This window comes from Dama dama, chromosome 11, assembly GCF_033118175.1.
Source record: "Dama dama isolate Ldn47 chromosome 11, ASM3311817v1, whole genome shotgun sequence".
Taxonomy (NCBI): Eukaryota; Metazoa; Chordata; class Mammalia; order Artiodactyla; family Cervidae; genus Dama; species Dama dama.
In genome coordinates, this window is record NC_083691.1 from 4320315 (window position 1) to 4345309 (window position 24995).

General features: G+C 53.1%; 1 protein-coding gene across 1 annotated transcript in view; it reads right to left on the reverse strand.

The window, feature by feature from the left end:
• Window positions 1–2808: 2808 nt before the first annotated feature.
• CFAP77 (cilia and flagella associated protein 77) overlaps window positions 2809–24995 on the reverse strand; it is a 148662-nt gene continuing 126475 nt past the window's right edge. Inside the window, exon 6 of the mRNA XM_061156166.1 lies at window positions 2809–3398. Within this exon, the coding sequence (XP_061012149.1) occupies window positions 3276–3398 (123 nt within the window). The 3' untranslated portion in view covers window positions 2809–3275. The remainder of the gene's footprint in view (window positions 3399–24995) is intronic.

Consider the following 24995-nt stretch of genomic DNA (forward strand, 5'->3'; position numbering starts at 1 on the left):
GGACCTGGGGCTTTGTGTGGGCACAAATAATTCATGAGGAGCGAAGGCCCAGGCTGGGTGAGGGAAGGACGCCGGGCGGGAAAGGCCGGGCTCTTCCTCGGCTCTTGCTTGGATCTGCCAGCGGGTGGCACTGTAGGACAAGGAGCCGAGCAACGCTGCTGCACGCTTGAGCCTGGCCCTGGGGCACCAGTGGCTGGGAAATTCCTGGAGAGGGTGAAGGCGGGTGAAGGCGTGCTCCTGGTGCATAGATCACAGCCCCGGCCAGTCCCCCCAGTCCCGCAGCACGCGGTCTGCCTGACCCGCTGCGGAGGCAAGAGGTAATCAGATAGACGAAAGAGATTTCCTGCAGCTTTTTCTGGCCAAGTTCGTATTTCCCCACCTTGACCCCGTCCTTGGTAAAGCTGGCCTGGAGGGGCCACTGACCAGTGGGGCGTCTTGCTCATTGCCGTGGCAGATGGAGCCTAAATTGGGATCCTTTAGGGAATTCTGTTTCCTGATGTGTACCCCTCTATCCATTGTGGATTTCAGAGCAAAAGAGAGGGCGCCATTCAAATTATCTTGACCTTCTTGGTGCATCTGGACACAAAGGCTTCTTGGAGCATCCTGCCCTCATCCCTCGATGCCCCTCAGACGTCCGGATGTCCCTCTTCAGGGTGCTTTATTGATAAGAAAATCATCCACGTTCATCTGTTCTTTGAAAGTGCCGGAGTCTGCTAATCTCATGAGATCCGTGCTTTCCTGTGATTATTACCGAAGTTCGCTTGAGAAAGCACCCCGTGATGTGTTGGGGTCCTGCCTCACAAACGAGGACACTGACAAAGGGTCACACAGGAGTCACCCAGCAAGTTGGGCGCCGTGCCCTTGAATGGCCACGTGCTCAGTGACCAGGCCCCTCGGCTCGCCCCGGTCCCTCACCAGGCTCGCTTCTCCCAGGGCTCAGGTGGCTGTGGGTGGGCGTCAGCAAAGACAGTGGGGATACTTGTCTGGTGTGTGGGGCGGGAGGAGGACCTTAGACCCTGAGGATGGGGTAGGGCTCCATCAGGGCCCCGCTGAGCCAGTTTGCCAAGGGGGTTGGTTAGTGTGTGTGGCATTTTTATGGAATTAGCTGCTAAGGAGCTGCGGTGCTGGCCTGTGTTGAGGCTGGGGAGGCTGTTCAAGAAACTCACTCAGATCTGTAGTCACAGATTCACTGTGTCTCTGCTGAGGCTGATGGACGACCCCGCCAGGAACTTAGCCTGGGTGGGGGGCGGGGGACAGGAGCCACAGCGGACGTACGTGCCATGGGGCATGCCGCAGGCCCCTAGCTCTGGGCCCACCCAGGGATCTTAGACCCCTGGTCCGGGGCCACTTCCCTTCTAGAGGAGGAGACAGGCAGTGAATAAGGGCTCATCACTTTGCTGAGAATAAAACAGGTTAGTGTGGGTTTAACTGGGGGCTACCCCTGGTGGCTCAGACAGTGAAGAATCCACCTGTGATGCAGGAGACCTGGGTTCTGTCGCTGGGTTGGGAAGATCTCCTGGAGGAGGGCATGGCAACCCACTCCAGTATTCTTACCTGGAGAATCCCCATGGATAGAGGAGCCTGGTGGGTTGCAGTCCAAAGGGTCACTAAGAGTCCGACACACACACACTCCAGGAAAGGCCATTTGAGTGGGAGACTTGTTCATAGCTTTCTTTTTTTTTTTTTTTTTGTCCATACCACACAACTTGCAGAATCTTTAGTTCCCTGACCAGGGATTGAACCTGGACCTGAGTCCTAACCACTGGACTATCAGGGAATTCCCATAGGGGACATCTTACTCTTTTTTGAATTTTAAACTAATTCCTGATTTTATTTTAATTTTGGCTGCGTCGTGTGTCTCGTGGGCTCTCACTTCCCCGACCAGGGATTTGAACCTAGGACCCGGCAGCGAAAGCTGGGAATCCTAACCACGCGCCCACCAGGGAACTGCCCTGAGGGGGTTGGGAGGACTTGGTTTTTGAGCTAAGATCCAAATGACAAGAAAGGGTGGGCAGGTGACAAGCTGTGGAGAAGGGATTATGGGGAGAAGCAGGAACCTGATGCAATTCTCCAGAGAGATGATGGGGGCCCGGAGATGAATCAGGGTGTTTTTGGAAGTAACACTGACAGGCTTGTTGATGGATTGGATGTGAGAGTGAAGGAAATGGAGTCGTGACGGTTTTTGTCTTCAGCCTCTGGGTGGTCTCAAGTGTGAGATGGGGAAAACGGAGGGAGAAGCAAGTATGGTGGGGGAAAAGAAAATCCAGAATTCTGTCTTGGCTGTGCTGGTTTGAGATGAATGGCCGACGCTTGAATGGTGAACACCTGGTACGGGGCGGGGGTGGGGGGGTTGCAGTTGGATAAATGAGTGTGGGATTCTAGGGAGAGATCCAAGTTGAAGGTCAATGCTGGGAACCCTCAGACTAGTCAGGGAATTTTAAAACTTGAGTTTGCCTGACTTTTCATAGGCGCTGGTCGAGATGTTGTGGAGAAAGTCATGGCCCTTGGAGAGTCTGAGGCTGATTCTCACACTGGTTTACCAGTTTTCAAATAAAGGCACAAGAGGAGGATGACAAATAGCTCTTCTAATTTAAAGTAGATCAGTATCTAATTTGTGGGGAGAAAGCAGAGGACCTGCAGAAAGATGGAGGTACAAAGGGCCCCAGTCTGGGTGCTTTCAGCCCTGGAGCGCATTGTCTTTCAGGAGGCGGGAGGGGTGACCTTCCAAGGTCAGTGTTGGTGGAGGTGTCTTAGCCCTGAGGAGGTGGGGGGCCCGCTCCAAGTAAGAAGCGTGGGCTCTTCCTGCCCGCAAGGGTCCCAGAGATATAGTACTGCCACGGAGAGACATCAGGCATCCCAAAAAGAGAAATTAAAGCTCACGTTTGCAATACGAAATGAGGGCTTTCAAAGCATGATGCTGTCACACTTTCTACAGAAAATACATGGGTTGTTTTTAATACTTGAGGACAGAGCCTTAGTCTGGAGCCTATAAAATCTGCCTTGAAACTTGAGTTTCTCTTATCAGGCTGGGCCTTGAGAAGCAAAGTAGAGTCCCGCTGGAGGAGGGGAGTGCCTAAGTGAGGGGTTGCTGGGGCTCAGGGGAGCGAGTGTGGCTAGCTCTAAAGGTGGGCTCTTAGCAAAAATAAGTCATCTAAGACCCGAATCTGAGGTCCTGGCCGAGGCAGAAGCCGCAGAACGGTGGGGGAGTGTCTTTGTGTGAGTTAGGGCAAGGCAGGCAAGTCCTTCAGAGAATTTTCTACCGCATCAGACAGGCTTTAGGGGTGGGTGTAGTTGCCCATCCTCAGGGTCCCCTGGCGTACGGCGCACTCTTCCCGGTGGGCTTTGAAGGCTCTCTGGCGATCGGCCTCGGTGGGGAAGGTCGCGAGATGGGGGCCCACCTGCGGACAGAGGGAGAGCCGGTCAGCAGGCATGAGTGCTCCGGGGCCCCCGGGGATGCCCCTTCCTTCCATCTTTGATAATGAAGATTGCTGTCACAGGGAACCAAGTGGAGGGAAAGTGCTGTCCTGGTGTTCCAGGGTGAAGTGGGGGGGACCCACCGTGGGACAGGGAGGGGCGTCAGAGCAGGGCTGCCTGGTGCCGCGTGTTTCCTTGGGTCTAGCTTGTTGCCGGGACAACGTGCACTTGATAAATATCATCTGCTGATGATGGGGGTCACCAGGCAGTGGGACCTCTCAGCCAGCGTCATCCTTCAAAGCTGATTCTCCACCATTAAAATGCCAAACGAGCTGCTCTCTCCAAGGGGGGCCTCCAGGCACAGTTGGGGCCCTGTCCGTCACTGTAGGACCATCTGACCCCTACCCCCATCCCCGTGACTGACAGTTGGGCCAGAACCAGAGCCAGACCCAGGGCGTGCGGGCCTCTGCCGTTAAATTGCTGTGCCGTCAGTATTCTGGCCAGTCTTTCCCTCTCAAGAAACGGTGATGAGCGGAAACCCCTTCTGTCTCCTAGGTCTGCTGCACCACCTCCAAATGTATGAGAATCCCCCCCCAAATGGTGTTTCTCTTTTAAGGGAGGCACAGGGTAGAAAGGGTTCACTCAGGCTTGCTTGTTTAGGCAGGCATCCGTTCATTCATTCACTCACTCAGGTCACATGTGTCAATCCCTGAGCTCAGCTCTGTGCCAGGCACTGGGTCCTGCAGTGAATGAGGGGGACTCGGTCTTCCTGGGCAGGGAGAAGATGTGGGTGATGGTTACACGGCTGTTTCATGAGAGTCCGTGGAGTAGATGGGGGCTGCAAAGAGCACAGAGGTGGGCTCGACCCTCCCCGGAGTCAGGGCCTCTCTGGGGAACAAAGCGGGCTTACAGGAGAAATCGGGGGTCCCATGCTAAGGGGGCTGCATGTATGCTGGGCTTGGCGCACCTCCCCCCCCCCCCCCCGACAGCTCAGGGTCACAAGGGGCCGTGGTGGCCCAGACGAGGGGTCAGCTAGAGCAGCTGAAGGCTCTGCCGTGACTTCAGGATAAGGCGGGACCCACATGGCCAGCACGGCCACAGGCTCTCGTCAAGAGTCAGGCCAGGGGTCCCCTCCCCACAGGAGTTAGCTAAGACCATAGAGCTGTAGGCAGCCTTCCAGTGATAAAAGGTGAGAGAAAAGAGAAGCGGAGAGAGGATGAAGAAGTAAAAGGAAGTTGAGGGAAGGTGGGCCTTCCCAGGCGGCTCTAGTGGCAAAGAACCCGCCCCCCAACGCAGGAGTCAGAAGAATCGCGGGTTTGATCCCTGGGTCGGGAAGATCTCCTGGAGGAGAGCATGGCAACCACGCCAGTCTTCTTGCCTGGAGAATCCCAGGGACAAAGGAGTCTGGCGGGTCGCAGTCCATGAGGTTGCAAAATGCTGGACACAACTGGAGCAACTTAGCATGCACAGACACAGGGGGACGGCCGGGAGGACCTTGCAGGGAGCGTCTCCATGCTCCAGGTCCCACACTCTGGTCCCCATCAGGACTCACTGTGGCCCGGGGACCCGCACCCCCGGGGAGCAGTCGTGACTTTAACCAGAGCTCGAGGCCCAGGGGTGGTTTCCTGGCAGCAGAGACCGTGGGTGTGAGCTGACGCGACCTCCTGGGGCCTCCCTGCTGACCCCGCCAGCCCCCTCGAGTCCAAGGTCTCAGTCGCAGGTTAGGGTGGGTGAGACTCACACCTCAGGTCCTGGGAGACGGTGAGTCAGGGTGCATGCAAGGCCCAACACGATCTGACTCCACCGCGATCACTGTTCAGGTGAGGAAACCGAGGCCCAGAGCAGAGTTGGTCCAGGGCTGGCACCAAAGGGAATCAGGGACAGAGAAGCTCTGCCTTAGCACCCACCCCTCTCCACAAACCCTGGGTACTAGGTTCTGGATTCCTTCTAGAATATTCTGCCATGGCTGCGGCTCTGGCTATGTCCAAAGGGGGCTGCAAAAACTTATTAGAAACTGGTAAAAAAAAAAAAAAAAAATTTAAATGGTGATGAGTAGATTGAGTTAGCTACTCCAGGACATAAATCTGCATCCCTCATTCTCTGGGGGGTGTGGGCCCTCTGGAGTCTCTGCAGAAAGCCATGACCCGCTCCTCTGGGAAAATATGTGCCCACAAGTCCTAAGGCACAAACAGTGCAGGAGATTCAGACACGTTTCCTCGGTCCCTCTGTGGACCCTCGTGGCGGCATTTCCAGGAACCGTCCCAGCTCCAGCCTCAGGCCTCCAGTTTCTGGGCCGTGCATCAGGGCTGTTCCCCAGGCAGGGTCCAAACCCAGGCCCAAAGCTCTGAGTCCCCCTGGGCGGGCCCTTCCCACAGTCACCGAAGGCCACTGTTTGAAAGTCTTTGTTGGTTGTCCATTTTAAATATAGCAGTGTCTACACGACACACCACATTGCTGTTCTCAGCTCGGTCTCCAGTTTCAGGAAACTTGCCAAGTGGCCTCACGGAAGGTATTGAGAGAAGGTCCAATACTTCCCGTAGGACGGAAGTAGCCATAAACAAAAGGCCTTTTCCAGGGCCCATCCTGTGTCCCCTCTGGCACGGGACAGGGGCTTTTCAACAGTGACATGCGTGTCCTGACACCCATGCTTCCCAGAAGGCAGCTAGAGACGCTCAGTGAGCCCTCCTGGGCATCCCGGCTAATGGAGATGCTGAGCTGACCTCCATGGTCATCTGTGGCATCCAGACTGGCAATAGTCCTGACCCACGGGGCCAGGTGCCAGCCATTCCTCACTAGGAAGCTCAGCTCTGCAAGTCCACGCATCCCTCTGGCTCTCGTAAAGGACTGAATGGTGACCTCCCGGCCAAAGACATATCCACATGCTAACCCTGGGACCTGTGACTGTGACCATTATTTGTGAAAGGGGGCTTTGTAGAAATAATTACAGATCTCGAGATGAGAGTTATCCCGAGCATTTAGGGGGGCTCTGAATCCAATGACAGGCATCCTTGTAAGAGACAGAAGGCACAGGGAGAGGGGAGGCCATGTGAAGACAGAGCCGTAGACTGGAGTGATGAGGCCGGAGCTTGGGAACGCCGGGAGCCACCAGTGACTGACGGGGCGTGGTGAGAGGTATTGATGGTGGGTGGTGTTGATGGAGGGTGGTGAGAGGTGTTGATGGTGAGTGGAGCTGATGGCAGGTGATGAAAGGTACTGACCGTGGGTGATGTGATTGTGTGTGGTGCTAGTGGCAGGAGGCTTGGAACGCTCATCTCCTGAGTAGAGGGCAGGAGGATCCAGGTCCTAAGGGCTGTTCAGCTTAGAGGTAGTCAGGTTAACATCAGCACACATACAAAAGAGAGGCCCAGGGGAAGTTTTCTTTTTCCTTCCTTGGAAACTTTATCAAGGAAGAAATATTCATTCGTCCATCCATCTAAAAAGTATTTATTAAGGACCTATGTGCCAAGGACAGTGAAGCACCACACCCTTTGTGCTTTGGTGTTCCTGGTTCCGTGTCCCCCTGGTTTTCTACAGGGGTGTTTGGGGCACAAGAGATTCACCCCAGTGACTGATCACACTCACTCTGACACCTGCTGTGTTCTCAGCAGCACTGGGCTGACGTGGGGGAGGCAGGCATTTAGTATGTGGTCCCTGCTGTTGAAGGATTCCCATCCCTGCTGGACTTTCTCAGAGTTAAGTCACTCATGGGAGGGATGGGTTCAGTCTTCCATGGGAGAGATCCAGGGGAGCGCAGGTGACTTACAGCCCCAGAGCCCTGTAAGGTGGGGTCTGCACCTGCCCTGTTCCCCGATGACCCCCCAGTGCCTGGCATGTAGCCTGGCATTCAGGACGTGTTGAAACAAAGTTGAAAAGACCGAACAAATGAGTGAATGAGTGAAGGAAGGAAGTGGGCGAAATTCACCTGGTTTCAGGTGGTCAGGGAGGGCTTCTCAGGCCAGGTGAGACTTGACTATGGCCTGGGAGGATTGGGATGAGAGGGTTGGCAGGGGAATACAGCAGGGGAAATGGTGTCAGCAGAGGGAGAAGGTGAAAATCAAAGGAGATGCTTAGTGGCTGGGGCTGAGGGACTCTTCAGAGAGCTCACTCAAGCAAAAGCTTACTCCCTGGCCTTCATGGGACTGTTCTTTAGAAAGAGAAGTAAAAGTCACTCAGTTGTATCCAACACTTTGTGACCCCATGGACTGTAACCCACCAGGCTCCTCTGTCCATGGAATTCTCTAGGCAAGAATACTGGAGTGGGTTGCCATTCCCTTTTTCAGGGGATCTCCCCGACCCAGGGATCGAACCCAGGTCTCCTGCATTGCAGGCAGATTCCTTACTGTCTGAACCACCAGGAGAGTCCATGAGACAGAAAGAGAAGAGAAGGGACCTATTCTGTACCCATGAAGTCCCCAGCTCCCAAAGCAGAATATGGGAGTCCACGGAGAGGGACGTTTCAGCTCTCAGAACACCAAGAAGCAAGTGCCCCTCTGCAGAATGTGCCCTGGAGGCCAGCGACTGGGACCTTGGGCCCATGGCTGTTTTGGTAACAGACCTGCTGTTTGCCAGGTGCGGTGCACTTGTTTAGCGCGAGCCTCAGAGCATCCACTGTTGTCTCCATCTTACAGATGGGGAGCCAGGGGCCCCAGAAGGTTAGGCCACTCACCCCAGGTCTCACAGAGCCCCAGAGCTGTGGGGTCCTCCTGGCCCCAGATCCTCACTGAGAAACTCCACTCTCTTTAACAAATGCCCAGGAAATGAGTCAAGGGAAAGGCCCTGCTGGAAGCCGTGTGGTTCCCATCTCACCCGCCTGCACGCTCTCTCCTCCTAAAATAGCAGCTCCGCCAGAGATGAGGGTCCTAATTACAAGTCAGGCCTCAAGCGCATGTGGTCACGACCCCGCAGAACCCCGGAGTCAAAGGATGAAGAGCCATGAAGCAAAGAATTCCTTCGGAGATGCTTCTAAATTAAGCCATCTGTGGTCTGTCTCCGCCTGGAGCTAAGAAACTATAACAGCTTTGGCAGGAGACAGCTCTGCTGAATGGAGTTGAGTCGCTCTCAGGCCAATGCAGGTAAATAAGAGGCGAGCGCCACTGGCCTGCCAGCAGCCCTGGGAGCAGGACGGGCAGGTTGGCGAAGGCGCTGGTCCTGTTTGAATGGGGAGCATCTCAATGTGTTGCTCAGATGAGGACTGGGTGCCTGCACTACACAGTACACCCTGGGGACGTGCTGGTGAGTAAGGCCAACCCACACGGACCCTGCGGGATGGCGCAAGAGGCGGTGGCTAAATGCACTACACGTGTAATCATCTAACGGCAACTTAGCAGCACTGTGGCCTGGGGGATTCTAAGTCCATCTGAGGGCAGGAAGGTCCTTCTAGAGAGGATGAGGGAGCTATCCAGGAGAAGAGGAAGGCAAAGATGCTCTAGATGAGAGAGGCACCAGCCCAAACCCTGAGCAAATGTGGCCAAATGGGAGAGAATGAAAGCCAGTGAGTGTGGCTGGGGGACACAGAGATGAGGCCAGGGAAGTGAGCAGTCATCACCTTCAAACCTTAAAAAAAAGATCTGTAGGGACCGCAGTCCCCTGCCTGCATGATACCATTTGCCTCTCTGCAACCAGACTGGAATAAAAGATTCCCAGAAACCTAGGGTTGGAAGAGACCTCAGAGATCAGCCTCCCCAACGCTCCCATTATACAGATGGAAACCCCAAGGCACAGAGGTGGGAAGTGATTTCCATGGTCCTGGGCAGAGCTGACGCCAGAAGCCACTGCATCACCATTTCCTGAGGTCCCTGCCCCTGTCACTGTGGTCCCCCCTCTGCCCCAGGGGATCTGGACTCCTAGATCCCATTTCTCAATTCATTTGAAAGCCTCTGTGCTTTTCTGATCTACTTACAATGAATCAACTTTCCATCTGATTGCTATCTTTAATTGTGCCTTTGACGCTCATTAATTTTGCTCTTGACTTTGTGGTTTCCTTCTTTGAAGTCTCTCTGTTGTTGTTTCCAGCATCTAGAGTTGTCTGCTTAGCTGTAATTGCCTTTTAATCTTTCTTTTTTCCCCTAATATTAACATTTATATAACATAGCATTGGCAACTATGTTTCCCTCTAAATTTTCTTTTATCTCATCTCACAGGTTTTGAGAATATTTATTTTTGTGTGATTCTCTTTTCATCTGATCTCCATCAAATTTCATTCAGACTTCTTGTTTTGTCCTGAAGTTATTTATAAATAGGGTTTTACATTTCCAGGCAATTTCGTTAGTTATGTCTGTGACTGATTTTCTAATTTAATTTCTTTGGTGCCGAAGTGATCTGTGTGAATCAGACCCTTTGGTGTTTGTTGACTTCTTATGCTTGTGTGAAAGGTTGGATCCACTTTGGACAGAAAGTCACTATGCGGAATAAACTGGTGCCGTTATAGAGAAGGTGCCCACGTGACCTGGATTAGGGGATAAGGCGGACCGTTGCCCCTTCATCTGCGTGCTCAGTATTTCTCTTGTTGAATAGTTACTGAGTACCCACTATGTGCCAGGGGCTATGCTAGGTACTAGGAGCCAGGGAGAATTCAGATAGCCTCTGCTATCATAGAGCCAGGAAACTAGCAATAAAAACATAACCACACAACTGCTTATTTGCTTATAGTCGTGCTAACTATTAAAAGAAGTATACTGACCTCCCTGGTGGTCCAGTGGCTAAGACTCCACGTCCCCAGTGAAGGGGGCCCAGGTTCTATCCCTGATCGGGGAACTAGATCTCACATGCTGCAACGAAGACGCAACTAAGAAAGAAAGGAACATAAGTGTGATGCCATTTATGTGAAAATTTTTAAACCTACAAAATGATCCCCTATGTTGTTCAAGGCTGTGCATGAATCTAGTTAAAGGGAAAGAAATTGGAGGAAAGAACATGCCCAGAAGTCCTGTCTGGCCTCACCTCTAGGGGGGAGAGGGGAAGCCAGAGAAGCAGAGAGAGCTTCAGTTTTATCTGTTCCCTTTTTGTCTTTTTAACATGAAAACACTAGGGATGATTTTCAAACTGCATTTTGGAGAAGCGACTTAGGGCCAGAAGTTTCTCCCTCCAGACCCCCACAATTTAGACTTATTTGTTGGTGATCTGTGTTGGATTCCATCTGAATCCTGAGTCGGGTCTCCAGGGTCATTACCCGTGGTGACTGGTAATGTGACTTTGGCCTGAGCCCCCTGTGGGAGGAGCCCACCACCACTGTCAAGTTCACAAACTGAGCAGCTTTCCCACAATCCTCCCCCCGCCCCCGCCACCTCCTCCCCTAAAAGGGGCAGCGGGGCCAGGCTGCTTTCCCAAACCTCGCTCATGAGCCACACAATGAGTCGCCAGTTGGACACTAAAACTTCCAGTGCCCAGTCTGGGGGCCAAGAAGCCCAGGTAGAATTTGAGAAAAAAATAGCCAAGTTAACCAAAAAAAAAAAAAAATCTCCCCAAGAACTAAAAAAAAAAAAAAGAAAAGAAAAGAAAATGACAGCTATAGAGATTTTAGTTTAGTTTTTTTTTTTTTTAAGTGACAGCCGCTCAGGTGACTGGGAGAGAGATTTCGCTTTAAGATTGAGAGGCTGTCTCCTCTAATGAGAGGTACTTGAAAATTATGGATCAGTCCCAGGTCAGTAATTTCTGTCAAGCTCGGGCAGCTGGAGGTCAGAGGCCCCATAGAACACAAATCCATGTAGGATGTCGCTGGTGGACACGGTGGGTCCTGGGCTCTGATGGAGCAGGTCTGCAATGTAAGTAATTAACAAGGGCGGCATTCTCTCCTGAGACATCTGGTCCCCTAAATTGTTATTCTACCAGAGCTCTAATTTCTCTGTGGTCCAAAAATAGATGGAGCAAGGACACAGGGCCTGACCCGCCCTGCTGACACATGCTGTGTTTTCAGAGAACAGCCAAACCTGGGCTTATAAAACAAACTTCCTGCCTGCCCGCAAGATCTAACGTGGGAACGCAGGGGACTGTGTCAGATGAAGCGGGGAGGGGGCAAGGAGTCGGGCCAGGGCATCTTCACGGACAACAGAGGAGACCGAGTCTCAGGATGGTTAAGACACGGGCTCAAGGAGACCCAGCTACAACGTGCAAAGCTGGGCCTGGGAACCAGGTTTCTGCTCCACAGACTGTGAAGTTCTTGAGACTCACTGGGGCAGAAGCAAAGACAGTCATGCATTTGTCTTTGAGCAGGAGAATTGATTTGCTATTTCCAGAAGCCAAACAAAATCTCTAGATCATTCCCAAGGATTAGCTAAGGCGAGTCGGCAGCAGTTGAGATCAAAATTGAACAGTGAATCTGTTTGCCAGATGCTGGTGGATAAATGATAGGGCAATCCCAAGGCAGGGTGTTTGAATTTTCAGAAAAACTCCAGGCTGGTACCCACCTCTGCCCCTTCAGTGTCTAAGTTTAACAGGCTCCAGGTAAGTGAAGCTGCAATACTTATAGCCACCTGATCCGAAGAGTCGACTCGTTGGGAAAGACCCTGATGCTGCGAAAGATTGAAGGAAAAAGAGAAGGGGGCAGCAGAGGATGAGATGGTTAGATCCATCACCAACTCAATGGACATGAATTTGAGCAAATTCCAGGAGAAGATCCCCTGGAGGAGGGCATGGCAACCCACTCCAGTATTCTTTCTTGGAGAATCCCAGGGACAGAGGAGCCTGGCGGGCTACAGTCCAGGGTCACAAAGAGTCAGACACAACGGAGTGACTGAACAACAACAACAACAGAAGTGAGAGACAGTATCTCCTCGGGGAGGCAGAGGACACACCAGACACGCCCTCATCCAAGGCCATTTCTTGGGGCCCCGATATCACCCTGTTCAGGGCTCCAAAGACAGAATCCGGGTCATGAGCTCTCATCTGACTCCAGTGGGTTGCTTTTCCCCAGTTTTTAAAATAGCTTTATTGAGATATAAGGCCTTCGCTGCTGGCTCAGCCGTAAAGAATCCACCTGCGGTACAGGAGATGCAGACACAGCATCGATCCCTGGATCGGGAAGATGCCCTGGAGCAGGAATGTCAACCCACACCAGTATTCTTGCCTGGGAAATCCCATGGACATGGGACCCGGTGGACTACAGTCCATGGGGTCGCAAAAAGCTGGACATCACTTAGTGACTAAACAACAACATCTGAGATATAATTCATACACCATGAAATTCACCCCAAGTATATAAATCTTTTCTGTTCACCTGAAACTAACATGACCTTGTAAATCAACCATACTCAAATATAAAATAAAAAATTAAAAAATTTTAAAGAAAAAGATAAAGTTTTCTCCCAAAGAAGTGTATACATCAATGATTTTTAGTATATTCATAGGGCTATGCAACCACCAGCACCATGTAAGTTTAGAATATTTTCATAACCCCAGAAAGAAACCTTGGACCCCTAGGAATCACATCCTGTTTCCCTCCCTCCAGCCCCTGGCAACACCTAACCTACTCTTTGTCTCTGTGGATTTGCCCATTCTGGACATTCCCTAATGATCAAGTCATACAGTACGTGGTCTTTGGTGATCAGCTTCTTTCATTCAGCTAACATCCTCAAGTTTCCCCTATGCGGCAGCGTGGCAGTTTATTCAAATGGCCCCTCTAAGGCAGGGATGGCAAGTAGGCAGCACTCCCCATCATGATGTGGCCACGTTCGGTCATAAAAAATTCTCAGGCTAAACAGCAAAGCAAAGTCACTCAGTCGTGTCCGACTCTTTGTGACCCCGTGGACTGTAGCCCACCAGGCTCCTCAATCCACGGAATTTTCCAGGCAAGAATACTGGAGTGGGTTGCCATTTCCGGCTCTTGAAAAAGTATGCGGTGATTGGTTAGCAAGGTCTGCCATGGGCACGGGAGGGAGAGTGTGCCGTGGATTTGCTCTAAGAGATCAGAACGGGGTCTCCCATGGTAACAAGGGGGAGGCACAAAGACTCAGAACCCCTGGGAGACATGTGTCCGCCTGCCCTGAGCTGTCTCTCTCCCTCTCGAGGTGACCTTGGGGCACCCTCACCCGGGGTGGCCAGTGGGTAGGTTAGCAGGAGGGGAGAACATGGAGAATGAAAGAGAGGAGATGGAGGGACCGGCAGGAGGCTGGCCAAGGAGCCAGCATGGACTCCCCAGAGTCTTGTTATTTATAGAGTGGGCCCCCGCCCCCCTTGGGCGTAGGTGCAGGAGACAAATAAGGACTAACACATGCTCCATAGTCATCCCACATGGGACATCCCAGAGGGGACAGTGATACGTGTCACTTAGAGAAATTGCTTCTGCTTTTCAAAACCATTAAACCTTCATTTAGGATGCAGAGCAGAGGCCAGAATCATGCTGGTCATGGCTTTCCACGGGGCCTGTAAGTAGAGTAAGTTCCTGGTGATAAAGCCTTCGGTGTGGTTCTGAACTGTCCTCAGCATCACATCTGCCTCGGCCGGTCCTTTTGTCCGGCACGTCCATCACGGGCTGGGCCAGCGCCCACAGGCTCTGGGAGTCCGCCTGCCTTGGTGTGCCTCTGCGGAAGCTCCATCCGGGAGGCCTGGAAGCCACCGAACCGTCCAGTCATGTTGGCTCTGCTTCCTGCCTTCTCTTTGAAAGTCCCCAGGAGAAGGGTGTCAGGCTGGGAGCTGGTGTGTGTGGGCCAAATGCAACTCTGGCAGAGAAAGCCCCTTTTCCCCATCTCCACCGGAGCCCCCTACACACACACACACACACACACACACACGCACACGCACACACACGCACGCACACCCCAGGATGCAAATGATAACCGCAGAGCCATCACTTGTGAAGCTTGACAGAAAATAATGAGAAACACTAAATCTTTTATAAGGTCAACACTCGCCTTAGCCGAGCAGCTGTCAAACAAGAAAAGAATTTAGCGCCGGAGCCACGAAACTTCCATCGGCTCATTAAGCCCAACAGGGCCCGGGCCTGGCGTGGCGGAGGAGACGCGGGGCCTTTCCGATTTGTGTCAGTAATTTGCGGCGGAGGAGGAAGAAGAAACAGCCCGCGCCAAAGGGGCCTGGGGGGCGGCTGGGGAATCGTTAGGACGCCGGGAGCGGCCCCGGCTCCTAATTGGAAGCATTGGGCATTATCAACGGAGGATTTGCCTCAGTTCCCTGACAGCTCGTGGGCCCAAAATGATCGCCCACTTGTCAGTGTAAAAGACCATTAAAAACAAACCATTTTGATTTAATTGGAGGCGGTGCACCGTGGGGCCAGGTGAGGCTGCTCGGTAGCCCGGCTCCCCCCAAGCTGCCACCCCGTCCCTCGGTGATGGGGCTGGGGGTGGGGTGGGGGGGGGCGGGAGGCGTGCGTTTTCCAGACTTTTCTTCGCTTTTCAAAAACTGTCTGAGGAAGGACTGAATGGGAGACGGAAGGAGGCTTCACAGTGGCGGCGAGGGCTGTTTTCAATGGGGTTGTCAGCAAGCACCGTGACAAGCAAGCTGCCAGGAAGTAGGGGGGTGTCTCCCCTTGCCTTTTCAGAGCTCAGATGATGGGCGTCTGCTTGGCGCTCTTCTGGGTGGTGGCCCAGAGGCTTCTGGCTGGAAGGGGGTCAGCCTGCGGGGGTGGAGGGCTATCCCAGCCAGACAGGTGCACCCGCCCACCCCATTTAGACCTGTCAGGATGTGGATGGTCACAGCAGGGCTCTAATCTGCAGCGGGCAGCGGAACTTCCTTTCCTTTAATTGACTTCTTTTGTTTTAAACTCAAGGAAGAGCAAAGGAGGGACTTAGGGGAGGAGGCCATGTGCTGACTAGAACCTTTGTGAACAGGGCAGGCCCCGGAGATCCAGGTGCTCACCCCATGGAGGCCGCGGCGGTGAGGATGCCTGGTTGAGAACTGCTCGTCGTCTCAGAAAGGGGAGGCCGCTGGCTGCAAATACTAACCTCAACTCCCAATGGGTCCTCCCATCAGCGCGGGGGCCTCCAAGCACATGCAGCATCTATCCGCTTGTAGCTTTCTGAGTCAGAGGGTAGACTCCCCATGCCCGGTACTGTCTTTTCCACGTGGATACTCGGTATTGTGCACGCTGTGGGTACTTGATAAATATTAATTGGCGCCTGCCAGATCTCAGAGAGGGCTATATATTTGTGTATTAATCTCACCGCACGCCCCCCCACCCCACCACCCCGCAAGCAGGGATCTCATTTGCTGCCTACTGCTTCCCCGCCAAGACAACACGAGCAGGCCGCGCAGTGCTGGAAAGCATCTTCCCGAGGGCAAGGGGGGAGTCGCACCAGCCCATATCTTCATAAACTTCTACTGTTCATCGTGATGAAGGATCAAGCTGGGAGGAGACACCAGATTCCTGGCGAGTGTCGAATTCCAGAGCTTCCGATTTTGCTGCTGAGTTTAGGCGATGGGGATTCCTTAATTACTTTCTCTGGAAATTTACCTGACAGTGCTTTCCCAGGTAGCGGCAAGGTGGTTATCCAGGCGCACGGTTCCTTGGTTGACAGAATCTTTGATTTTGTGCTCGGTTGCAAATTAAGTCCTTTGCTGAGCTGTCCATGCAGTGCCCGTCAGCGCCTTATCGCTTATTCATATTGGCTGTTGAACAACTCCTGTGAGCTGCCAGGGAAGCTGGGGACATACTCAGATGTGCGGTGTCCATGTCTCATTGGGGTGGGGTACACTGTGGCGAGGCTTGGTGTTGCCTTTCCCCTTTTCTCTTTTTAGAATAATAAGCAGGAAGATTCTTCCAGTATCTTTTAAGGAGGAACAGACTCTGTGATTGAGGAGGCTGATCCTGTCAAGTCACAAATAGGAATATTGGAGTTAAGGGTCGTCAACCAGACAGCAAGGATGTGGATGCCATATTCCAGACACTGTTCCTGGGAAATGTCAATGGACAGGGGATTTTACTTGACTGCTAGGGGTGCCCTGTGGACATTCAACAAATCCTGGTTGGATTATTGGATGGACAGAGGGATGGATGGATAGATGGATGGATGGTTGGATGGATGGCTGGATGGACAGACGGATGGATGAATGAATGGTTGGACTGATGGATGGATAGATGGATGATTGGACTGATGGATGGTTTGTTGGACTGATGAATGGATAGATGGATGATTGGACTGATGGATGGATTGTTGGACTGATGGATGGATGGATTAGGAGACTAAGATAAGGAACAGAGTCCTTAGAAATGCCTCTGAGATTCAAACATCCTTAAAGAGCCTCTCCATCTCCTTCAGCTAAACCTCTAAGGAGAAAGGGGTTTTATTTTCTTCAATATTTGTACACACGGTTTTGTTCAGAAATATGTAGAAAGGAAGTTCCAGCTGACAAATGCTCTGTGACGGTGGACAAAAGTAGAGAATGTAAGCTGAGAGGCAGACATCATGGCATTCAGATGACCCACGGTCCCTGCAACACAGGGACTCACCTTCTGACATTCAGAACTCTGTCTAGAGGAACAATCCAGAACCAGGTCATCAGTGACAAAACAGTATCTTACTTCAGATATTTGCAGGGCTGTTACTTAGAAGGGGAAGCAGGTGACTCCATGGGGTTCCAGAAGGAGAAACAACCTGGAGGTGGAAGGTGGAAGGAGGTAGAAGTGGGCAGAACTTCAAATGAACTCGAGAAAGAAGCTGCTGTGGACTGAATTGGGTCCCTCTAAAATGCATGTGTGAAGCCCTGCCCCACAGGGTGATGGTATTTGGAGGTGGGGCCTTTGGGAGTGGTTAGGTTTAGATGAACTCATGAGGGTGGGACCCCCATGATGAGATTAGCGCCCTTTTAGGAAGAGACACTGGAGTGCTTGCTTTCTCACTCTTTGCTGTGTGAGGTCACAGTGAGAAGGTGGCTGTCCATAATCCAGGAAGAGAGGCTCATCAGATCCTGTCCATGCTGACACCTTGATTTCCAACATCCAGCCTCCAGAAAGAAATATCCATTGCTTAAGCCACCCGGCCTACGGTATTTTTGTAGTAGTGGTCTGAGCAGATTAAGACAGACATCCAGGGACTTCCCTGGAGTTCCAGTGGTTAGGATTCATGCTTCCACTTCAGGGGGCACAGGTTTGATCCCTGGTCAGGGAACTAAGATCCTGCATACTGTGCAACATCACCAAAAAATAAAAAAGTAAAAGACAGACATTCATAAACCTCACGGTTATTTAACAGACAACAGCCTGCCTCCAATGGGACATTCCTTTTGAACCCCTGGCCTGCTTTATGTCAAACATATGGAAGGGCACTGCCTGACTTGGTAAATATGCGCTTTGAACACATCTGTGTAGGAGATGACATTGACCCAGGGAGCTGGGGAGCTACTTACCAAAAATGCAGGCTTGGCAGCTACCCCAGACCCACTGGATCGGGGGCCCTGAGTGGGGGGGGAACCTGGAATCTGCATTTTAAACCTCTCAGAGGTCTCCAGGCACAGCCAAGTTTGAGAACTGTTCTTCTAGAAGAGCAGATGGCAAAGCCCTGGCCGACCCAGAGATGCTACTGCTCCATGACCTTGCCCCGGCCAGGCCCCTGCCACGTGCTTTACACGCACAATTGCATTTGATTCTGTTGTGATCCCCACTTTACAGATGCAGAGGCAGAGGCAGGCTGGGTTCTGGAACACCAGCGTAGTTTCCAAGCCCATGGGTTCAGCCCTGCTGCTGGGCTCTGTCTGCCTCGCATCATTTGATGCAGCAAGCTTGAACCCCCGATCAATGGGCTCTTTCCTCTTTAGCCTTGGGGCCAAGCTGCAATTTAAAAAATGCTCAGGGGGTTTGTCAAGGTCTAAAGGCTATCAGGGCAGTGGGAAGTTTTGTTTATTGCGAGGGCTCCAATCAGCCAGAGCAGGGCCGGCCACGACCCTCTGGACACTTATAAACACCTGAGTTCGTGACTACCCTTCACTTTTGTTCCCAGGTCCTGCGTTTGGCCCCCGCTGGTCCCTGACCTCAGTGGCAGATCCTTAGTATTTATCAGCACTTCCAGGGCCTGAGGCCTGGAGGCAGAGGGCCAGAGGGCTCAGCCACCACCTGCCACTTTTTAACAGTGGCCATTGAAGCCTCCAAGCTTTGGTTTCCTCATTTCTGAGATGGCATGCCTTATCCCTGTCACGTAGGGTTGTTGTGAGCATTGACGCGACCCAAGATGGTCCTTCAGAGCATGCGGGGGAGCCCCTCGGTGGCTCTTGAAATGTGTGAGCTGTTGGTGTGGGCTTTCTGCTGTCCTCCGGGAGCCCCGTCTTCTTGGCTGTCCTTCCCGCCACGACTCCAGCCAGTGGACTTTGGTCAAACTACCCGCGTTGTCTGCACCGCAGAGGCATCATCTCCCAGGATCCCTTTGAGCAGAGGAAGGGGAGGGGCCAGAGAAAACACCACCACTGTGTCACTTCCTCCCCGATGCATTGTGTCCTCTGATGTCCATGAGCTTGGCATCTGCCAGGGAAACCAGGGAGGCTGTGTTTTTTACTTGCGGCTTGTGGATATGAGGATATCAGCCTCTGCATTCATCCTGCCTGCACTGTTGACAAACCTCAGTTTGAATGAACCCCGAATTATCTGAGTAGGTGATTTGATGTTGTTTATCTGCGAGACCCTCCTGCTGGCCACATGCCAGGCGACGAGGACCCCCGTCACTCCCGCAACCTTGGTGCCGAGTGACAGAAGTTGACAAGTGGGGACGTGCGGAAATGAGGGATTCATGGGAGACAGGGAAGGAGTCCTTCCAGAGGGGGCAGATGTTAACCTGAATGCCTTCTCAAGCCCGGGGAGATTCTCTGTAGATCCCGGAGGACGGATTCTCTTGGGGATGTGCTGGAAGAAGAAACCGGGGACCTGGGAAGTCTTATCAACTCCCAAAACTCAACATGAGATTCTGGCCATCTCCAGAGATTAGACATATATACTTGATGTCAAAACAGGCTGGTCTTAGTCTATTTTCCAGTTGATTTTCAACACGAAATGGCAACCATCTTACGGAAAAACCTGGACGATCTTTGACCACCCAGTGGGGGAGGGCGGAAGTGCCTCCTGGATTAAATTGCAAATTCCCGGGTGCTGGAGAGATTACAGGGACAGCCAGGCTGGTGGGTGGGCGGGGGGTCCCCAGGTTGCAGGGCTGTTTCTGGTACATGTGCCAGCTCCCACCTCCCCTACGATGCCTGCCGCCTCCCTCCATGACCCACGTGCGCCCAGACTTCGAGATTTCTCCAGCAGCACCAGAAATTTTGCCTCTGTCTCCTCTAGCCGGCCCCACCTCACCTGCCCCCCCACCCCCCTTCCTCTTGTCCGCATCCTCAGAGCTTCGGCTCACTAGGATTTGAGCAGCAGTGTCACCTCGTGAGCAGGTGCCTAAAAATTCTGCCTCTCCGAGGTGCCGGATTATGTAAAACCAATTAAGCCCCTGCCTTTATTCCTTTGGCGAGTCAGCCTTCCCGCATACTGATCTGATTTATGATGGAGCGGGGTGGGGGGTGGGGGGAGTGGAATCTGTATTTAGGGAAGACATGTCAAGAGCATCAGGGCCTCTGAGTCATTCTTCCCCTTGCCCCGTTTCCCCACGTGTGACACATTCCATCCCTGCTCTCAGTGGCCTACCCGGCACCCTGAGATGAGTCAATGCAACAGCGAGGCAGGATTCTTAAAATCCATCCCCGGTGCACGGGCCTTGGCGGGGGGGCTGGTCCTCCTGGAGTCTGCCCTTCCTGCGTCCGGGAGGAGTGACTTCGGGGCTGGAGACGCCTGTTCGGAGAACGGTCCGTCTTTATTTGAACCATGTGGGCCCTCCGGAGAGAGGGCGGCTGCGGGGTGGACGGGCTGAGAGGCCGCTCTGGGGCTTTAACTGAGAGTTAACCTTCCAGCCTGCTATGATTTGTAAGAGAGCTTAAAGGTGGGAAAGAAAATCCTTTTCTTAGATTCAGCAGCTTCCACTAATCAGCTGCATCTCTGGGTGTCACTGCTTGGCTGACTGCTGATTTTTTTTTCCTTCCTCGCTGTCTCCCGTTCTATTAGGGAGTCAGGGGCCCAGGAGACCCGAGGCAGGGTTAGTCTTCCACAAAGAGAGGCGTCTGATCCCAGCGTTCGGAGCACAGGAGCTTGTAAATCAAACTGTTAGCTTAATAGCTTGGGCCATTATTCTAAAGCAGTGGGGCTGAAACCGAAAGCCAAACGAAAATATAGTCAATTTGTTCATACTTTAGTGACTGAACGACTATGTAATGTTGGTGGGGTATCGGGGCTGTAGAGGAAAGATGAGGGCTTGGTGGGGGAGAGGCGGAGGGTTCGGGTTGAAGCAGAGACCCCGAGATGCTTGGGCAAATCCCCCTCTAGGGTGGATCTTGGATGTCCAATTATAACACAGACTCAGCCTCAGAGGTCCAGACTCCACAAGTCAGCCGCATTCTTGGCTGGGGCAGAGTGCTGGCCTCTGACCTTCCGGCCTGATGGAAACTGCCTAGGGGAGACCCGGCTTCGACAGCAGCTCTGGGAGCGCTCCGTGAGCCGTGGGGAGGAACAGGGCTGAAAGGGGCTTGATCATGGGGACAGGCACCCGGGGGAAGGATGTAGAGTCCCCATCCTTTAAAAACATTAAAAAAATTATTTTATTATTCCTATTGCTATTTTATTTATTTTCATTTTTTTGGCCTTGCCATGTGGCCTGTGGGATCTTAGTTCCTTGACCAGAGATCAAACCTGCGACTCCCGCATTGGAAGCGAGGCGACTTAACCACTAGCTCACCCGGGGAGTCCCTAAAAAACATTAAAAAAAAAAAAACCCAACTGGCTTTGTAAAAGTTACATGTACTCACTATAAAAATGGAAACTGCAGGAAAGAGCGTCGGAGAAAATCAAACAGCCTCCAGCTCACCCCAGGAATCACGGCTGCTACCACTCGGGGCCGCCCCCCCGGATATCTGTTCTGGAGCACCAACCCCATGTGACGGATGGGTGCCTCCATTCAGACAGGGTCACATAACACAGGTTCTTTCCCCCAGTAATATGTAGGCCAAGCAGCACTAAACCAGGGGAATATGATTAAAATGCCACTAAGTACAGACTAAAGTCAGTATTTTCAGTGGTGGACTTCCCTGGTGGTCCAGTGATAACAAACCGCCTGCCCGTGCAGGGGACACGGAGTTTGACCCTTGACCTGGGAGGACCACACATGTCTAGGGCCACCGAGCCCAGGGGCTGCAACGACTAAGCCCACGCGCGCTCTAGAGCCCGAGCTTGGAAACAAAAGAAGACAACAGAGTGAGAAGCCCTGTCCTCCAGCCCCCAACTAGAGTTGCCCCCGGTCGTCACAACTAGAGAAAGCCCACACAACAGCAAAGACCCAGCAGAGCCAAACGTAAATAAATAAAATGTACCAAAATCTTTCCAGTGGCTGCCTAATATCATGATGCTATGGATTGTCTCTATAGTATCTGTGTAACGTGTCCCAACATGTGCTGAAGCCATTGCTTGGCCTGTGACATCTCCAGCCTTTCACCATCGCTGTCAGGACCGCCGTAAATATAGGGGGCTCCCCACTCCTTTGTCTTTGGTCCTTTATCATTGCTAGTCTTTTTGTAAAAGGGGATAAAACTGTTTTTCTTGATTTAATACCGGGAGACCAGAGAATATATGGTTCAGATTGGGTCACTTTTGAGAGCAGAGGGGGGCACTTGTTAATAATTCTGCCTCCCAACCGGCCCCAAGGAGGGTTGTCCTGGGGAGCTGGACCCCCTCCCCGCCTGGGGACACCTGGGGAGGTTTCCACAAAAGGCCGGAGAACAGGCTGGGTCAACTGGAGCGTGCATGGTGTTGGGAGTTTTTTTTATGAGGGGTCATACCCACCCCCAAACTTGGGGCTGCCAACTCAAGTTGATATCCCCCCAGCATTTCAGGCTGAGAGAATTGGACGCCTAGGGCTGGAACTTCTCCAGATTTCCCCATCTAGCAGTCCACCTGCATAGTTACCTGTCCCCACCAGCCCTCTGTCCACCTTACTCTTTGCCTGTCTCTAGCAGCCCTATGGCAGCATATTGCTAGTGCTGAGAACAGGGTCTGACAGAAAGGCGCTCAGGGATAAGGTCAGTAAATGAATGAACGAGTGAACGAATGAGTGAACGAATGGATGAGTGAACGAATGAGTGAACGAATGAATGTGTGAACAAATGAATGAGTGAACGAATGGATGAGTGAATGAATGAGTGAACAAGTGAATGAGTGGACAAATGAGTGAATGAATGAATGAGTGAATGAATGAATGAGGACTGCATGAGTGATCACCAGGACCATCCTCGTGGCAGCTGCCATTTATTGGTGGATTGATAAGGGTCGGGTGCTCTGCTAAACACGGTGCACGGGTTCCCATCAAACCCTCCCAGCAGCTCTGCTGACAGGCACAGGCCCATTTTATAGAAGAGGAAACGGGACCTTGGACAGGTCAAGCCACGTGCCAGGTCAGGAGTGGCAGGGTCACCACCTGGCGCAGGTCTGACCGACCCTGGAGTCACGCGCACACCAACATACCACACTGCCCCCGTCTCCCCCTCTGCTGGCCTCCGGGGCACCTCGTGGAGGGCAGAGAGAGCCCAGCCAGCAGGAACAGAAGGTGCAGGCTCCAAGCCCAGCCGTCCCCCCGCTCAGGGACGAGGCGATAAATTCATGTCCCTTCCCGAGAATGAGGACCTGTCCCAGTTCACCCCAGTTTGGGGTGTGCAGCCTCCACAAGCCCCATGCCTCCCACCATGTGGCTGCTTGGTCATGGAAGCTGGGGTTGGAAGAGACCCTTAAGAACCAGTGCGCCACCACCCCGTTTTCAGGTGGGGAAACTGAGGCCCAGGGAGGGCCAGGCCCGGGGGCTGGCGGGCGGCTCGTCGTGAGCATCCTAGCAGAGAGGCCACTCGCCAGCTGTCGGCTCACCCTCCCTCTGGGCGCTGGCCGTCGCGTGGCAACTGCTGGCCGCACAGCCCAGGAGGTAGAGCTGGGAACCGTGCGGTTGGAGACGGAGCCCCACCGAGGGGTGCTTCTGTTCTGCTCCCTTCCGTGGTCCCCCCCGGGCTCCGACGGGAGGGGCCCCGCGTGGCGCCGGGTGGGGATGGCTGGGTGGAAAGCCAGCTCGCTCCGCACTGACCCAGCCCGGGAGCGCCCGCGCCCTGCCTGCTGCTTTTCCGTGTGAAAGGTGTTTAATTATTTCTGACAGAGTTCAGCGTCGACATCTGTTCGCGAGCGGGGAGAGTCCATTTAGGTTATCCATCACCGTGACGGATTCCACTTTTTTGGAAGTGCCTTTTCCTTTCATAATGGGGCCGGGTGGGGAAGGGGGGCAGGCGGATCAGCACAGACACGACGCACAAAGACCCTCCCGGGGCCCTGACAACAAGCAGCCCCTCCCCGCCCCGAGGGAGGAGCAGTTCTAGCCACGACCGGCCCTTGTGGGCCCAGACCCCGCCGGCGGCTGCCAGGGCTGGTGGGCACTGGGACGTTTAAGTTGGGAAGGGGGTCTCCCAGGGTCTGTGAAAGGCTTTTCAATTCTTCTGTCCTCCTGGGCGGTACTGGCCATTCATTCATTCATCCGACGCTTCATTCATTCTTCCCACAAACACTTACTGGTCACCTGTTGGGTGTCGGGGCTTTCTTGGTGGCTCCGACGGTAAAGAACCCACCTGCCAATGCAGGAGATGTAGGAGGCCCAGGTTCAATTTCTGGGTGGGGAGGATCCCCTGAAGGAGGAAATGGCAACCCAGTCCAGTGTTCTTGCGGAAATCCCATGGACAGAGGGAGCTTGACGGACTACAGTCCATGGCGTCACAGAAGAGTCAGACACAACTGAGTGACAATGTTAGTCTCTGCGGGGTGTCAGGCCCCACGCTGGGCTCCTGGGACACAGTGGGGACACAACAGACATGCCTCTGTGGGCTCACACTTTACTGGGGAAGATGGACATTGAACAATGAGTGGCCCAGTTAATGAATGAATTGCAATACAGCTAAGTGCCTCAAAGGGGTGGAAAAGGGCCCATTGGTATTGAAGAGGGGACCTGCCGGGGTGGGACTGGAAAGTGAAGGATAGTGTCCTCGGGAGGCATCACTGCCCAGCCACACGGAGAAGAGGCCCCGGACCGGGCAGGAACCCCTTTCTCTCAGGGTAAGTTCCTTCCCCTCTCTGAGCCTCAGTCTCCTCGTCTGTAGAATGGGACCATTGTATCTATGAGATACTGCATGTCTGGCACTTGGGACACAGTAGGAGCTCAGTAAGTACTTTTCACTGGTGGTATTTCCCAGCAGGGAGGGGGCTGAGTGTCTCGGCAATGGCGTCAGCACCCAGGGGCTCTTGGCACCTCTGCGGGGCTGTCCTGGGTGGTGTGCCCAGGGACCAGCCATGCTGAGATTCCTGTGGCTGAACTTCCAGAGCCCATGAGCATCCCCGGGGAAGATGAGAAAACACCCTGTAAGCCCAGGCATTTGCGTTTTATTCTACTTCTTGTTATTTCAGTGGCCCAGTGGATGGTGCCTTTGAACTCGGGCCTTGCGGTTAGAGGGACCTGGGTTCCAGGCCCAGCCACTTGAAAATGAACACCATCTCTGCCGGTCCTCCTCAGAACTCAGGTAAGGAAGCTGTGCAAAATAATACA